This window comes from Halichoeres trimaculatus, unplaced genomic scaffold (genome assembly GCF_033239565.1).
Source record: "Halichoeres trimaculatus isolate MK-OKI-2021-1 unplaced genomic scaffold, fHalTri1.1 fHalTri1_scaffold_18, whole genome shotgun sequence".
Classification (NCBI taxonomy): Eukaryota; Metazoa; Chordata; class Actinopteri; order Labriformes; family Labridae; genus Halichoeres; species Halichoeres trimaculatus.
Window position 1 is genome coordinate 29,348,320 of NW_027437196.1, and position 16,684 is coordinate 29,365,003.

The 16,684-nt window shown below is 41.5% G+C and overlaps 1 protein-coding gene across 4 annotated transcripts in view; it reads right to left on the reverse strand.

Annotated features, from left to right (window-relative positions):
* Positions 1-16,684, reverse strand: part of hecw1a (HECT, C2 and WW domain containing E3 ubiquitin protein ligase 1a) — a 110,042-nt gene that overhangs the window by 31,920 nt on the left and 61,438 nt on the right. For all 4 annotated transcript variants that reach the window (XM_074693100.1, XM_074693102.1, XM_074693104.1 and 1 more), the window contains 4 exons: positions 11,996-12,138; positions 11,529-11,629; positions 7,429-8,372; positions 5,019-5,592 (listed from right to left, as the gene is read on the reverse strand). In XM_074693100.1, coding sequence (XP_074549201.1) covers positions 5,019-5,592; positions 7,429-8,372; positions 11,529-11,629; positions 11,996-12,138 — 1,762 coding nt within the window. The remainder of the gene's footprint in view (positions 1-5,018; positions 5,593-7,428; positions 8,373-11,528; positions 11,630-11,995; positions 12,139-16,684) is intronic.

Genomic DNA, 16,684 nt, shown 5'->3' on the forward strand with positions numbered 1-16,684 from the left:
TCACCTCCTCCTCCTTAGCTCGAGGGAAATCATCAAGCCCTACACTAGTTAGCATTGACATGCTACAGGCTGCTAACAGCTAATTTCACATGTAAACAATGCAGCCATGGTTACATGTAGGATCTCCAGACAAACACAGGAGAAAAGTAGTAAAAAATACCGCCGAAGCCACAAAAAGTTTGGTGTCCGTGACCGACAATGAACCATACAAAGTGATGATTCACTCCAAATACAAAGATTACGAAAAAGAGACGAAAAAAATTACAAGAAACGGACAAGGACGAGAGAGCTGCTGCAACAGGCAGCTACTTGGGCAGCACCTCGTTTTCGTTCAGCGTTTTACGACACGATGAGAACTAGAGCCTTATTTAGCGGTGTTTTTATGTGAAAGTAACACGCTGAAAATTCTCTAAATAAAGCGTGAATGCAGACCGATATCAGATTTTTTTGGTGGGAGTCCGTTTATTTGTATTTTTGGTCAAGTAAAATATGGCCCTGTCTGAGTGCAGAGGAAACCGGCAGAGGAGCAGGGAGGGGGTGTTTGGTGCGAGCGCTCTGGGCTTCTGCTGCACAAAAACACTGCTGTAGGGGTCATTTCTGCCCTAAACCTTGTGATAGGACCCAACTTGTTCCATCCCTGAGTATCACTTTAAGGAGAAAGAAGTGTATTGAATGTACAAACAGTGAGATAAAAGGTAAAATCTTTGATTTGACAACCAGAAAAGTCTTCAGGTGATGGATGTTCTGGTGGGTTTGAAGGAGCCGCAAGAGAAGAGAAAAGAAAACCATGTGGAAGAACAAACCTGGCAGGGAGTCTGGCAGTGGACTGATTATATTTTAGAGGAGAGAATTTCATTTTGTCCCTGAAAACTGTGTGTGTGTGTGTGTGTGTGTGTGTGTGTGTGTGTGTGTGTGTGTGTGTGTGTGAGTGTGTGTGTGTGACCTACTTTCCCAACAGTCTATAAGAGTCGTCATGTAGAATTGAAAAATGTACAAATACAGTGCAAACATCAAAAGGTATCCAGTTTAAGCAGGTCAGTCTAATTGGACTGCAGGCGGTGTGGAGCAGCCGAACCAGAGCAGAAATACATTTTAGGGTTTTCCTTTAGTCCTGAGGAACAGAGGGGGTTTGTTTCTTCTTTTAGTCACATTACAGATACATCTGTGTTAATGATCATTGTGTTAGAGGCCATTTGGTGTTTTCAATCAAACCTCTGATCATCTGTTCGTTGTTTTCTCACCTCGCTTGCAGCACATGAAATATGTAACATCTGAGGTGATTAAATATTAATAACTTCTGGGGTTAAGAACACAATTCTTCATTAAATAATGATCTGAAGTGGATAAAGAAAGCTCCTTCCTCAGAGTATTTCCTGATACATTTTCTGATTATTTATTTTAGTACTGACTAAGGAGCCAGTTGAACACAGATGACAGCACTCAGGCCAGGTTAAAAGTGAAAAGAATAGCAGCCGCCGTCTGATAAGCTATAAATAGAGCTGCTTGGGTTCAGTCCTGTTCTACACAGCGTGTTCAAGGTGGAGCTGCTGTGCTGTTACACCACCTTCCCCAGTCGTGGAGGAACAATGTTTTCAGAGCTGGTGTCTGTGATTGCATGGGGGAGCAGGAGGCCCCCTGTGTGAGTGTGAGGTGCTGTTGTTTGCAGCTCATGCCTCATTTGTTGGGCAATATGACAGAGTTGTTTGGTTCAGGCAGGAGAAAACAATGATGGGTCACAGCATGGAGTCTGAGCAGTGATTTTACACACGCTACAGCGCAAACATGACATCTTCTCCAAACCAAAACATGTTATTTTTTTTAATTCATGATTTATGTCCCCCAGCTTCATGCTACCTCAGTAATTTAGCTCAGGTACACCTTACATTTAAAGTGATGAGAAAATGATGGAAAAGCAGTGAAAGTTCTGCCAGGTAGACAGTGGCTGTTTTCCTGTTTACATTAACTGAACTATTTACTCACATGGTCAAACTACAGTATGAGAAATAAACAGGAGTTAAATCTGCAGTATACCATAAGTCCCAGATGTCCTGATTCTGCAGTGGACCTGAGTACCTGGCATACTGTTTCCCACAATGCACAGAGCAGATGTAACAGCACTGGCTGGTTTTTCCTTTCTTGGTCTGCTTCCCTCTCATCTGTGTGTTTACTTGTCTGAAACTGAAAATCAACACAGCCTGTGCTCTCACTCTGCAGATGTTGGTCCCCAGAGTTTGGACTGAATTAGGCAAAAAGGCTTTTAAATATGCTGCTCTTAATTCATGGACCGACCTTCAGAAGGATCTAAAACTGCCTCAACTCCTCAGCTTGGAACAATTTAAGTCAATTTCATAAGATAGTGAAAATAACAGTCTGGGCTGCTGTCTCTGTATTTAGTAGCCTCATTTATTTTTATACCCTTATGCTATTTTAAGCATCCTATTAGTTGTTCTGCCTGTGTGAATGCCCTGTCTGTAACTGACTGTACACTGCCATCTTGGCCTGGTCACTCTTTAAGAAAAGATTTTAATCTCAATGAGGCTGTAACCTGGTTAAAAAGGATTATACATCAGTCTTCATCCATCATTGATCTGGTCTAAGCTGATCATCATGATCAGTCACTGCATCACCACCAGTGTCTCAACTCTGTGCTGGGATTCTCTCTGCTCAGAGCAGACTCAGGACCTGATCTACTGAAGGTTTGTGTGAATAAAAGCATAGGCAAACTTGATAGCATGTGCAAAGCTGATTTACTTACCAGGTGCAGCGAGGATTGCATCTGTGAAATGAGCAAAATAGCATGTGCAATCCATGAAGCATGTTTCATTATATTTGGACTGTCAGAAATAAGTGTTTATTTGCCTCCTCCACCAAGACCTTATTTTTTCTTTTGGCCACTCTCCTCTCCCAAACTCTCCATGGTGACAGCAGGTAGCACGCACAGTCCTCATTTAAACAGGGCGGTTTGCACATATTATCTATTGCGCACACAGCCTTTTGGTAGATCATCTTCAACATACCCACTAGTGGCACATTCAATTTTCTAGTTTGTACACACAATTTAGCATTATTATGTTATTTGATACCATAAATATCTTTTCATTTGTTTAACCTCCTCTTGTCGGTTACCCCTCCAAACAGGACAATACAAGCTCAAACACACAGCCTGAATCTGGTGACTAGTGAAATGGAAATGCTTAAAGGGGACATATCATGCTGATCCCTGATTTAATACTTATATATAATAAAATAAATTTGAAAACAAGACCTTTCCCCCCCTGAATTTTCAAAAAATGAGATATTGTATTTTTTCTGATATCCTTGAACGAGATTTGATGCCTCTGAAAATAGGTCATTGCTAGATGACCGCGAGATTTCAAACGTCGTGACAACACGAGGATCCTTTCTTTTTATTGGAGTAATCTGATAAAGCAGCTCCTCCTCTGTGATGTCAGTTAGTCACACAACCATCACCAAGGGATTCACCCACCAAGAGCTGAGTATAAATAAAGCTCCCTACCAGCTCTGGCTAACTTGACTGAGTGCTGGATGCAGGGACTCTGCTCTGCTGAGCAGCTCGGCTTTACATGGTGAATTAGCAGTTAAAACACTGTAGTTTTAGCAGACGTGGTAATACTTGTGAGACTGTGATATTTGCATGCTTGTTCTGACATGCACTGTGAACCTGGACCACAATAATGCTGCGGTAATAACATAGTGAAGAACTGACGGTAGAGGTGATCTTTAGACTACACTTTCAGCATGATGGATAAAACAGACAGAGAAAAGTGAAGGAGCAGGATGGAGCCCTGTTATAGAAATAGTTTATTGGTGAAGTCTGCCTATATTTCCACGTATAAACTATACATGTTACAGTACCAGTTTGACTCACCACACTGAAGCGTCCTGAGATGATCTGTGTCCAGGTGGATTTTCTTCCTCCTGAGCTGCAGAACCGTCTGGGTCTGACTCGGGGTCCAATACAAAAGGACGTATCCTACACTCTGCCATTTTATTAGTGCTATCAATGCCTTACGGTGAAGTTTTGGCAAACAGCAAACTCGCTCGGTCTTTCCCATTCAATGTGTAAATACTGCCATGCTGCAAAAACCGCCCCCTGGCTCTATCCCCTCCGTCCCTCTGATAGAACTGACCAATCAGAGCACAAAGGGCTGTGATGTTGCGAGGTTACTGGAGGTCATTCTCCAAACAGAGTGTTTCAACGAGATCTTCAGAATGGCCTAAAATGAGGATATTGAGAACGCTATTGTGGGGCAATGAAGGAACTAAATGACTTGTACTGAGGGCAGAAATGCTTTACAGGCATCCCAGTCTGGCATAGTGAAAAGGAGAAACAAGCATGATATGTCCCCTTTAACGTATAAACATTATTACCAAAGATGGAGAGAATTTATCTTATTTTAGCTTTTTTGTGCATTACATGTTACAGATGCAATAACTGCATAAAATTTCTTCAGTCCAGGAGCATTTAAAAAAAAATCTTCCTAAAAGATCCTTTAACTAGAAAACATCAGCACTGCATATTCACCTAAAGGGGAAGCAAAACTTCTACACTTTAGCTAAAAGCAAGTGTTAATGTCTTACTTCTTAACGAGCTGCTGACATGTCCAGAGTGATTTCTTATTTTAAGGTATTGAAAGTCAAAAAGAGGCCTGATTTGTTTTTGATGAGTAAAAAGTCAGAGGGGGAAGAATGTGTTCTTGAAATAAGAATAATGCTGAATGTCTCTTTCAAACACCAGTTATGACGTTCACCCTCACAGCTCAAAGTCAGCGCCACGCTGTGTGAGTGTTGTGCTTCCTGCATCACAGTCTCTTGACACAAGCTCCTCCAGCTTCTTTCCTCTGGGGGGAGCTGTAGAGCACTGTATACTTCTATCTGAGGCTGTGAAACAAACCTACAACTCTCAATGACATGTTTTATCAGAACATTTCATTTCTGTTTCACTGAAGCAGAGTAAGCAGTGTGACACCTAAAGAAGAAATCAGTTAAAAACTCACCTGAGTTGTTTCTATCGCTGGGCCCTGCCACCACTGGCTCCCCTTGCTCTCCTCTCCTGGCCTCCTCCCATCGTCCCGTCCTCCTCTCTCCTCCTGCTCCACTCGACTCCTGGCCCTCTGGACCGTGGTTGGCATCGGGTACAGACTCGAAGGCGCTCTCCTCGTCTTCGTCCTCGTCCTGGGAGGAGAACACGGTGCTGCCGGAGAGCCTGTTGCTGTCCACTGAGGAGAGCCGTGTGTGGCTGCAGTAGCGGCCTGTCCCGTCGTTGCCTGAGTTGCTGTAGCAGGAGGTGCTGTAACAGGACGTGCTGTAGCAGGAAGTGCTGTAGCAGGACGTGTCACAGAACTCACACTCGTTCTCACCCAGGGCTCTGTGGGTGCTCCCCCCGATTCTGCGTCCTCCGCTGTTACTGGAGTCTCCTTCCTCACTCTCCAGACAGGAGGGGGAGATCCTCCTGATGGTGTGTCCTAACACCCCCTCCCCTTCCAGGAGCTGATTCAGCTCAGACAGGCGCTCAATGGAGAGGCTGCGGGGGAGAGAGCGGCGGCAGCAGGGGCCTGGACACTCTGGGACCTGAAGGACCACACAAACAAACACGATGAACGTTTATGTTTATTCTTTTAGAGTGAGCTCTGAAACACACAGGGAGGTCTGTTTAACTTCATACCAGGAGCACAACAGGTGATCAGAGCTCCTAGACTACAGAGTGATTAATTCAGTCTGGCTTTTATATCAGGATTTATTATTTCAAATCTTTAAAGTTCTTTATTTTGATGTTGCATTGACTTATTTTCTTAATCTATCTCATATTTATAATTGAACCTTATCCTTACCCTTTAATTTGATGCTTTAACTTATTTTTGTCTTTCAAATTGTTAAAATGTTTTTTTTCTAAAGGTCTGCATTACATTCTACTTTAAAATCTTTTAAAGTTATTTTCTCTTTTCCCTTACTTAAAGTTCAAAGATTAATTGACAATCACCTCGAAGCGCTGTGAGATGCATATTATGCAATAATACAGTGGTGCGCTGGGGGGATACAAAATGCATGCTACAGAGCATTTTTGGGAGCTTACACACACACACACACACACACACACACACACACACACACACACACACACACACACACACACACACACACACACACACACACACACACACACACACACACAATAGATCCCTCTTGGTAGGTAAAGCACACACTCAAGTGCCCACACGTATGAACTGGAGATCCTGTTTACATCTTTTCGCTCCCTGCCCTTTGAAAGTCTGTGCAAAGTGCTGCAGTAGTATTTTACTGATTGGATCTAAAACTAATATCAGCTGCTCTAACATTTGACAGAGTCTCATGAATTTTTAAGGAATGACTTCAGAAAAGGAAGTACCTTCTAAATCAGTGCAAATAACCTAAAAGACAAAGTCTGATCCACATAGTGGACACAAAGGTTAAAACATATCATTGTGTACTGTTATATTTGCAAACATTAAAATGAATAATGCATAAAGTTAGTGAAATCAGGGCCTGACTCTGGGAAGACAATGACAGCTCATCTCAGCCACAACCAGATACAACAATGTTTAAAACTGCACCAACACTCAGGACTCATTCATGTCTGAACACTGCTGGCACAATCTACTTCATGAGTCTCACCTTTAGACGGTAGTGTTGTGCGAATCATGAACGAATCGTTCAATACCCGAGAATCACTTTACTGACTCAAGAATCATGATTCTTCGCCCAAAATGACTCATTTACTGACTCAGTACAAAGCTCGCGGTAGCCCAGCCCCTCACTCACATTATGGGAGAATGGCTAGTACGTAGAATGGCTCAACTCACAGTGTATACAGGTCGTTAACTCAACCACAGTACATACAGATCACTAACTCACTTACAGTATGACTCAAAGCACTTACCAGTCACTCGCCAGCTCGAACATATGTAGCATGGCTCGACTCTTAGCACTCACAGAATCACTCATACGAGTCACTTGCTAACTCGAACGTACGTAGCATTACCGTCTCAGTCCTGGAAAGGTTCGTGAGATCATTTTCCTGAATGCTAATTTGTTGTGAGGACAATTCATTTTAAAGGAGGGGTGACTTTTTGATGACTGCTGACACTTATTTTTATTTCACTATTGTGTAAGCTATTTCCGTTTATTTTCACATTTGTCAAGAGGCTTTATTTTACTTTAAATTTATTGTACATAGTTATTTTGTCTAATGTTGCACTATTTGAACTTTGTAATTTTCTCAGTTGTATTTATCTAATTTAATGTTGTTTTATTTGTGATTTATTTGTGAGTTAGAAAAATAAAAGTTTCTTAATATATGTTGATCTTTCACTCTTTTTTTCACCAATCAGAAGTCTCCATTAGAAAAACCTGTTCCATCACAGGCCGTACCTGAGAGGGAGACAGGGTCGTATCATCCTCATCCTCTTCCTCCTGCCCCTCCTGCTCTTTGGAGGTCTTCAGGGTCGGGGATGTGATATCGGTGCCTGTATTCTCCCCGTCCCCAGTGTCTTCCTCCTCAGTGCTGGGAGCTCTGAGCTGGGCCGAGGGCAGACTGTGGAGAAGGTGGTGGATCCGGATGTAGTGTGACCGAGGGGTCTCTGGCTCCCCGCAGGCCGAGGCGATCACCGTCTCCAGCTCAGACACGGGGAGGGAGCAGGGACGGTTTTTGCGTCGGGAAGGAGCGTGGGTGTTGTAGTTTACAAAAATGGATTGGCCAGTGCAGGGGGTACAGTTTCTGTCTCCTCCCTCTGTCACCTCCCCAGGAGTCCCTTCAGCTGGCTCTAAAGAGGCCCCTGGGGCCTCTTCTGTTGGGGCCTCCTCAGTGGTCGCCTCACTGTTTGCTGCTACTGCTTCAAGATTGTCTGAGTCAGGCTTTGGCTGTGTCTCCTCCTCGACCTCCTCTCCTCCAACAGTCTCATCTTCCTCAGCAGGTGAGGCTGACTCAGCTTCCTGCACCTCCTCTCCCCGCTCCTCCTCTGCTCCTCCATCCTCTCCCACTGCTCCTCCATTCTCCACCTGCTGTTCAGCTGAGGGCCCCTCTTCCTGCTCCTGCTGGGGCTCTGCAGAAGGAGTCTCCTCCCTCACTGTGCTCTCCTCCTCCACTGCTGGGGTTTCCTCTGTCTCCTCCTTATCGGCAGATACACCCTCCTCAGGTGTGGAGGTGTCTTCCACAGAGGCTGGGGGCGCTGAGGTTTGGGGATCAGGGGGGGCATCCAGGGGCAGGTCAGGCATGTCAGGTCCCACACTGAGCGTGTCATCCTCAGCAGCGTGGTTCTCTCTATCTGCTGCGTCAGGACAGGCTGCCTCAATGACCAGGGACACCTCCTCGTCATCTACGAGAAAACACAAGGAGATGCTTAAGGTCCTGCATGGTGACCCAACAAATATACAAGTTAATGACATTTCAAGGGTGTAGCTATTCATATCAGAAACAAAACACCTCCCAGAACACCTTGATGATTTGACCCTTGCCCTGTTAGAATGCTTTTGTCTCTGGCAGACTTTCTGCTGTTACATACACTTGTTGAATCAGAACCACAACAGTCAAGTGTTTTAGTGCCAATTCTAGCTGCAGCAGCTGCTGTTCCTTTTTTTTGTGCAATGACTCATGGGAACTTGAGGATTTATACCCTCTTTCAATAAAACGTGCAGCGCATACTTTCCAATTTATAAAAATGTAAAAATAATACATGAGATGCCATGTAGTAACCCTAGTACTGTAGCTTGATTTAATCATTCCCTGAGCGACACTTTTTTAGAATTATCCTTAAAAGTTGATGCCTCATTCGTATCTACAGTGATACCTTTTTTCAAGAAACGAGCCAAAAGAAAAAATCAGGTTACGAGCCAGCTTCAGAAACCCCACTGCTGGAGCAGCAAATGCCACACTGAATGTCAAACATCCACCCAGCTTCCTATGTCTCACAAGTTCACGCCAAGCTGTTAGCTTACAGTGGTAGCATCAGTGTTGTGCTATCATTTATGCTCGCAGTTATTTTACAAACCTTTCAGACTTTATTCAAAAGAAACACCCAGAAAAAGTTGTAACTGGGTGTGTGGCAGTGCTATTTACTGACAGTCCGCTAACTTTTTTAGAAACGTTTTGAAAGGGCGGATGTAACAGAGCTGATTGGACAGGGTTTTATTTATGGGAAACAGCTGCAGATGAAAGTGAGGAAAGTGTGAAGTAAAGAGCAAAAATCAGCCGATGAGATTCACTGGTTTAGTTCAGCCTTTCTCCTCTACCTCCATCAGCATCTTCAGGTCTAGATCTCCACAGGACATGCTGAACATTAGACTCAATAAAAACAGTTTATGGTGGCACATTTTATTGGATTGTCTTTTCATAAAATATTCATTATACATAAGTTAATTGTCTTAAATAAAAATATGAAACAAAAAACACGTTTTTGGGATCTAGACCAGATTAATGACATTTCTATTTATTTCAATGGGAAAAATGTATTTGAGGTACGAGCTCCATCATGGAACAAATTAAGCTGGTAAGTCAAGGCACCACTGTGTTTTAAAATGTACTTAAATTATTTACGCTGGGGCCGTCATCGAAACGCGTTAATTAGATGAATTAATTACACCGCAAATTAATGCGTTATAAAAATTAACAATCAAAACCCGCGGGGCGTTCAAAGACGCACTTATTTTCAAATGTCTGGCATTTACAAACCATTTGTCCTATTCAAGAGCTGTAAAAAAAGTGGCGTTCTCGTCAGATTCTCAAATTTCCGGCGTCCCTGAATGTATCACACGTGACGTCAGCAACATGCTTTAAACCAGGGTGTGTGTGTGTGTGTGTGTGTGTGTGTGTGTGTGTGTGTGTGTGTGTGTGTGTGTGTGTGATTTTTGGGGGACTGCCGGCCACATGTCGTTTATTCACACGTCCTTTTTGAAAATCGGCAGAAAATTAACCGTTTACTCTAGCTCAATTCTGTAAAAAAAAAAAAAAAAATCTACACTCTTTACTGGATTAAACAAGTCCTGAATGATCGATATTTGTCCTGTATTTAAATCTAAATAATTCTTTGAAAATTTGCTTCCATCTTCCTGGTGTCATGTTTCAGCTTGGGGCTGCTCTGCACCGATCAGCAACAGTTTGTGTGTTCAGAGCATGTAAAACTGAAAATGATTCACTCTTCTTTGATCCAAGACTTGAAAAAAGTGTTTTGTACATAGTTCCTCACAGTTTTTAGCCTTTAGCCCTGGTTCTCCTGACCTCATAGAAGTATAGAAGTTCATATTGCAGTGAAAACTGAGTCCACATCGAGTAAAAATGTGAACAGAAGCAAAAACCGTCCTAAAAATCAAATCAGCTTATCTTAGGTGCAGGACTGTGTAGATTTTGAAAAGATAGAACCATAACACTTTTTTCATGTGTTCTTTATGCTTCAGGGTACGTAAAAAATGTGTTGTATATATTCCCACCTTATTTTAAATGTTTTTAATGTCTTTTAATGTAATTTAAATGTCCTGGAATTCAAATTCTTTATTTTGGGACCTTAAGCAGATATGACATTAAAAATCGGGGGTAAAATCCTCTCTTTTCAAATGGACCCAAAGACCGATGGGTGGAAAGCCAATCCTGACCCTGTGTTTCCAAATTATTTTCAGCAGAAAAAAAAAAAACATTTCCAATATTTGTGTCAATAAGGTATATTGCCTTCCCTGTCCTGGGTAGCCTGAATTTTGAGGAGTTGAATTGAGAACTTAATTTTGACAAATTGAATTCCGGCAAGCCAAATCTTTTTCTTGTTCAGTTTTGAAACTTGAATTTTTGGATCTGAATGCTTTATAAGTGATTTTTGGGGATTTAAACTTTAAAGAGGTGAATTCGGGACAATTAAATTCATATACATGGTTTTTGTGGCAAAATAATTTAACGCAATTAATTCAGAGGTTTTTTTTATTTCAGTATTTAAAAATAAGTGGCTGTTGAAATTTAAATAGTTATGTCTCTTTTTTGCTTCCATAATTACCCGCCCTCCAACAGAATAAAAAGAAACACGCTTCCCAGCAGGACGAGCCATCTCTATTTAGCACTGGAGATGTGCACTCAGCATTAAACTGGGGCTGCTGGAAAGGCTAACATGAGCTAACTGTAAAGTTCTCACATGGAAAACTTGCATCTTGTTAGAGACGTTTGGAGTCCTCAGTCTCCCCAGCACCATCAACACAGAGTGCCTTTTATCCTAGTAAAGAATACTGAACGTGTGTGAAGTGCCACACTGTCTGAGCATCCCTGGAAAAAGCTGGTAGGTTTGCTAATCTGCAATGAGACAACCTGTCCCTCTGTGTCTGAAGAACTCTGAAATAAAGATCTGCAATTCCTCTCTTAACACCAGAAGCTCTGCTTTTAAGGAGTGGTTCAGTCCTGTGCTCACAACACACAGTTTTCTGTGAAGGTATTTCTAAAGAGCAAAAGGATGATAGCAAGTGTTTCTTCTCACAGCCAAATCAGACACAGCACGACTTACCTGGATGAATGGAGGAGGTCAGCTCAAAGCGGAACTGCAACTGGCCGCAGACGTGATCTGTGGGCAACCTGCGACCCAGAGAATAACTTACGACCCGATCCCTGTGGAGGAGAGACAGATTAATGAGACAGAGGAGGAGACAGGGATGTGTGAAATAAACGTACAGGGAGGGACAGACAGAAAATAGGATGATAATAATAATCCAAGCCTCCCTATCAGATCTCCAGGAACAGATAGTCGGTGATATCATGGCTAAAATCAGATGGTCTCAGGAGGTTTAAAATGGCAACAACCGCCCACATCCTTCCCCTCATCGACCGTCTGAGTGGGCGAGTTTGTGGGAAACTTCCACAGCTCCACAGACGTGACTCAGAGAGCACTGGAGTAATATTTTGGACTGAGGACAAATAGTCCCGCTGCACTCAACCTCCTCTGCAGGGCCGTGCGTGTTTGAGTAAGTGCTTTACCCAATGGCGTGTTTTTCCAGCAGTCTCTGGACCGGGACTGAGAGCTTCCCCAGGAACCGCTTGATGATTGGTCGACTCTTGGCAAACTTGTCCTTCACCTCGATCTCTAGGACGTCCGTTGGCAGAGACACAAAGGAGAACCTCTGAAAGAGATAAAAACAGAGGATATAGGGTTGCAACGATTAGATGAATAAATGATAATATTTGTGTTAGCACTGCAGCTACACCATCAAACTGGTCTGTCAGCCTGTGACAGAGGAAAGCCAATCAGAGCACTGGATTGAAAACAGGTTTCAGTCATGAAAAATGTGCTAAACATCAAGTGTTTTATCAAAAATAACCTCAGCCTGGATTAGCTACAGTGCCTATAATGAGTATTCACCCCCTGAGATGTTTGACCCTTTAATTACTTTCATAAATCAATCATGGTCAACAAAACTTGTTCTTACACACAAAAATGCAACAGAAAAAAACTCTTCAATGTCAATGTGCAAACACATTTCTACAAAGTAATAACAATGAAACGAAACATATAAAGAAGAATCATTGTTTCGCACAATTACTCTTCTTTTAAATTTAACAGTCTAATTTGATAGAGCTCCATGGTGCCAACACTCTCACAGTAAGTGAGATGAGGATCATCGGATTGAGGTGTAAAACACCTGTGTCTGAAGGGTCCAGACTGGTGGATCTGTTTTCCTAGCTACCGTTAAACCATGAAGACAGAGCAGAACTCCAAACAACTCGGGGAAAGGGTTACTGAAAAGTAAAGTCAGGGGATGGGTAAAAAAAAAAAAAAAAAAAAAAAAACATTTCTAAAGCTTTCAACATCCCCTGGAGTTCATTGAAAAACCATCATCAAGAATATGGCACATTAGATTAAATCAGATCAACTTTATTGTCCTTTTGTCTTAGACAGCAGTACTACTGGCCAAGGACACAGTATTATAAATAACAAAATACTCAGCAACATACAACAGTAACATAAGCAAGAGGTCGGCGGCAAGAATAGCTAGAAGTTATTGCGCAAGGATATTAAAGTGCAGAGCTCGTCACAATATGCAGTGAAGATAAGCAGAAACAAGTTAAAAATCGAGTTTTGATGATAAGAACAAAACATGGGTAAAAGTCGGATAATAACAGCTGAAGAACAAGTAGACGCAGATAAGTAAAATATGTAGAAACAAGTTAAAAAAAAAGAAGATGACAAGCAGAGAAATAAAACCATGCCTTCATCAGGCCCTCCTCATAGACTGAGTGACCATGGAAGGCTAGTGAGAGAAGCCACCAAGACCCTGATGACTACTCTGAAGGAGTTATGAGCTTCAGCTGCTGAGATGGGAGAGCCTGTGCACAGGGGCAGAGTTAGAGGGTGGCTACTTGGGCCTAAGCCCTAATGTTTTATTAAAAGCCCTGAATTTTATTTTATTTTAGAGGGGAAAAAAAACCTCTCTGAAGTAATGTGCAATACCAGGGTCCAACAGAGAGGCAGCAGCATCGTAAAGTAGCCTGCACACAGCCTGCCTGAGCCGCTAGCATGAGAAGACTGATGTAAACATGAGTATTTGGAGGTTTTTTTGACAAACAGTACCACAACAGAATGACAACAGCACCCGCTGTGATAAAACGGGTGTTGGTTCAGGGTTGTGAATCTTATTTAAAAAGTGTAAAACGTTCCTCTGTTGGTTTGCTAAATGTTAGCTTACTATCAATCAGGATCACGTACTACTACTAAAACTGGTTCTCTGACAACAGCTCCTACAATAACATATTCGGAAAATGTAAACTATGTTTTATATCTGTCTTCTTGCGTTTTGAAGGTGCTTCTCGGTGTGAATGGGTGTTTTTAAAACTAAACTCATAAATCTAAACTTAATTTGGAATAATTTATTTTCGCCTTGAACTGTATTATTAGTTCAGTTCAGTTAAATTCTTTTTTTAAATTATTATTCATACATTTATTTCCTGATTTTATGGTGGTTATTAAACTTACTCACAATGATTTTTATTGCACAAATTTTGTTTTGTTTTCAGTTATTTTACAAGATTCTTCTTATCTATTGGTGTTATTTACCATCTCTTGTTTTAAAGAACCTTGGGCTTCGCATTTGAATGAAAGGTGACATAAAAATCAGAGGAGTTTGAGTTTAAGGGGGAGAAAGTATAGCCTGTTGTCTGTTCCTCTGCAAAAGTTTAGATTTCTGTTCGTCATACGTGTCGCTGTTCTGTGTTCATGAAGTTATAGTTTGATATTGAATTTAATTCTATCAGTGCGTTTTCTCCACACCACACTAGAGATCAGAACTCCTTTAGTTTGGATACACTGCTGTTTGCTGTCCCTGCCTCTCTTTGTCTTCCTCTGTGTCGTATCGCTGTAAAGAGGAAAGTTTTATTTTTAATGTTGTTTTAAAGCATTTTTTTCTTTATTAGGTAGGACACCTGAAAAGAAACAGGAAAACACCTCCCCAGAACATAAAACTTTAAATGTTTAGATCCTCCAAAATAAACCTCAGAGTGAAATGGGATTCAGGCAGAAAAAGCCTAAAGCCTTTTGGGACATGCCATCAAATTCTGGCAAACGACTCCTTAATTCTTCAATCAACACTGGCACAAATAAAGAAGCAGCTTTGATCCAAAAATATCCCTATCTGTTTAAATAAACCACACTGATGGATTTTCTGCTTGAGATCTCTTGTTCATTGTCTCTTTCTAGCCAATGCTCCTCTGAGATTGATTCACATGGTTCATCATAAAGTTACAAATTATCTCATGTAGCACAGGTGAAAACTGCTGACCTGGTGCTTTGTATAGAGGAAATATTCTTGTTTTCGGATGTGTGCACAACTTTGGTGAAGAAGCACTGTGAAGTATATAACGGATTTTCAACCAACGTGGAGGAGTTAACCACTAAAAAACACATTTTTTAACTCGATATCATCACTTTCCGGCGTGTACCCAGAGAGGAATTTAAACACACAACTTTTACTCGATGCTCATGACTGCATTATCCGTGGACACTAACCAGACTGTGACAGACCAGGACCTAACATGTGTCAATAAATCAGAAATCCCTTCCAGACCAAAAAGAGCACACGGACTGCTGAGTCTGAGACCAGGTTCCTAATAAAAGAACGAGAAAACTAGATCTGCACCAAATCAGAATATTAATGGTTGAGTATTTCAGGTTTAATAGACTGGTTCATCATTTCATAATATTCCCTAATTTTACTTTGATCCTAAAAATCTGTTTCAGTTAATCATCATTTATAGCTTCACTTATTATTTCCTCTCTATTGAGTCCATGTTTGGTCAGAATCTTGGCCCCAAACCAACTTTTTCATTAAATAAGCAAAGTCAGATCTGTGTTTTGAATATCAGCAGTTAATGTTGCTTGTTTGTGGTCAAATCTGGTTAATTGAGGTTGGATAAAGACTGCACATTTGCACACCCGCAGACGTCTCTGGTGTTTCAGTGTAAAGTGTGACCCTGTTAACTGGTGACTCTTGGCCTTCAATCACTGATACCTTTAGCTGAGAGTCACCAGTTAGTATGGACGCTATTAACTCCAAAACACCGGTTGCTCTGTGACGGTACAAACTTGATAGACATTTCCTCTGTTGTATAGTATTGTTTCTTACAACTGACCACAGAAGAACTGTACATTTTGATGCTGATAACAGGTTGAATTTAGTGTTTAAAAACGCTAACTGAATAGAGCTGAATGCTGTTTCTAGGCCTGTCATGACAATCAATAAATCGATTAACTGAACGATTAATAAAAACGTCCTCAGTAAGTTTGCCAGCCTTGATAAACTGACACGTGCATGCTTGTTTGTTTTCCTCCTCTCTTTCCACCAAAGAGGCTGAATGAGAAGATGGCTCACTACGTCTATCTTTCCTAACATCGGGGTGCATAGGTTCTATAGTAGATTTAGCGGATTGATAGCGGATTGATAGCGGAGTGAGCATCTGTCAAAAATGCGATCTTTGGGGTGAAGACGGGGCTGCTCGTGCGTACACACGGATAGAGCTGAAGCAAGCGTCCTGAGGGGTGAGGAGGAAACACACGCTAATATGAGTGATGACACGAAAGATACGGTTCTTAAGCCGCCTGCCACAGTCCCAGTGTGGGAATATTTTGTTTTTTATCAGAATGAACAAAGTGTGAGCTCATGAACACCAACGAGCTGATATGTCGCATTTGTTTGAAAATAGTGGCGACGAAGAAGAAGATGGGGAGGTGCAGAGGAGCCTTGTTCTTTGACAATCCGCTCTTACTGAGGCTTTTGGTCTGCAAAGTAAATAGAAATAAAAGCGCCAAATGGTGGGCGCTCAAAGACAGCTACATTGACAAAGAAATGCAGCCCTTCAATACGGTTAAAAGCCAGAAATGTTAAAAATGTTTGACAGACAGTACGGATTGACTGGGAAAAAGTACATGTTATAAACAATTCAGGAACTGTATAAACTCCGTTTTATTTAGGCTATAGTTTTTATTGTTTTTTTTTTTTTTGGAGTTTCATTTTTTCTTTAGAGACAGGGTCTATGTTTTATTGTTTTTGATTAGTATGAATTATTTTCATTGACATGTTTTTTTTTTCTCTTTCTTGTTTGTTAAATTTATTATATTTTTTGTTTAATTTATTTTATTTAAAAGATCCTGACCTTAATTACAGTTAAATACTCTTA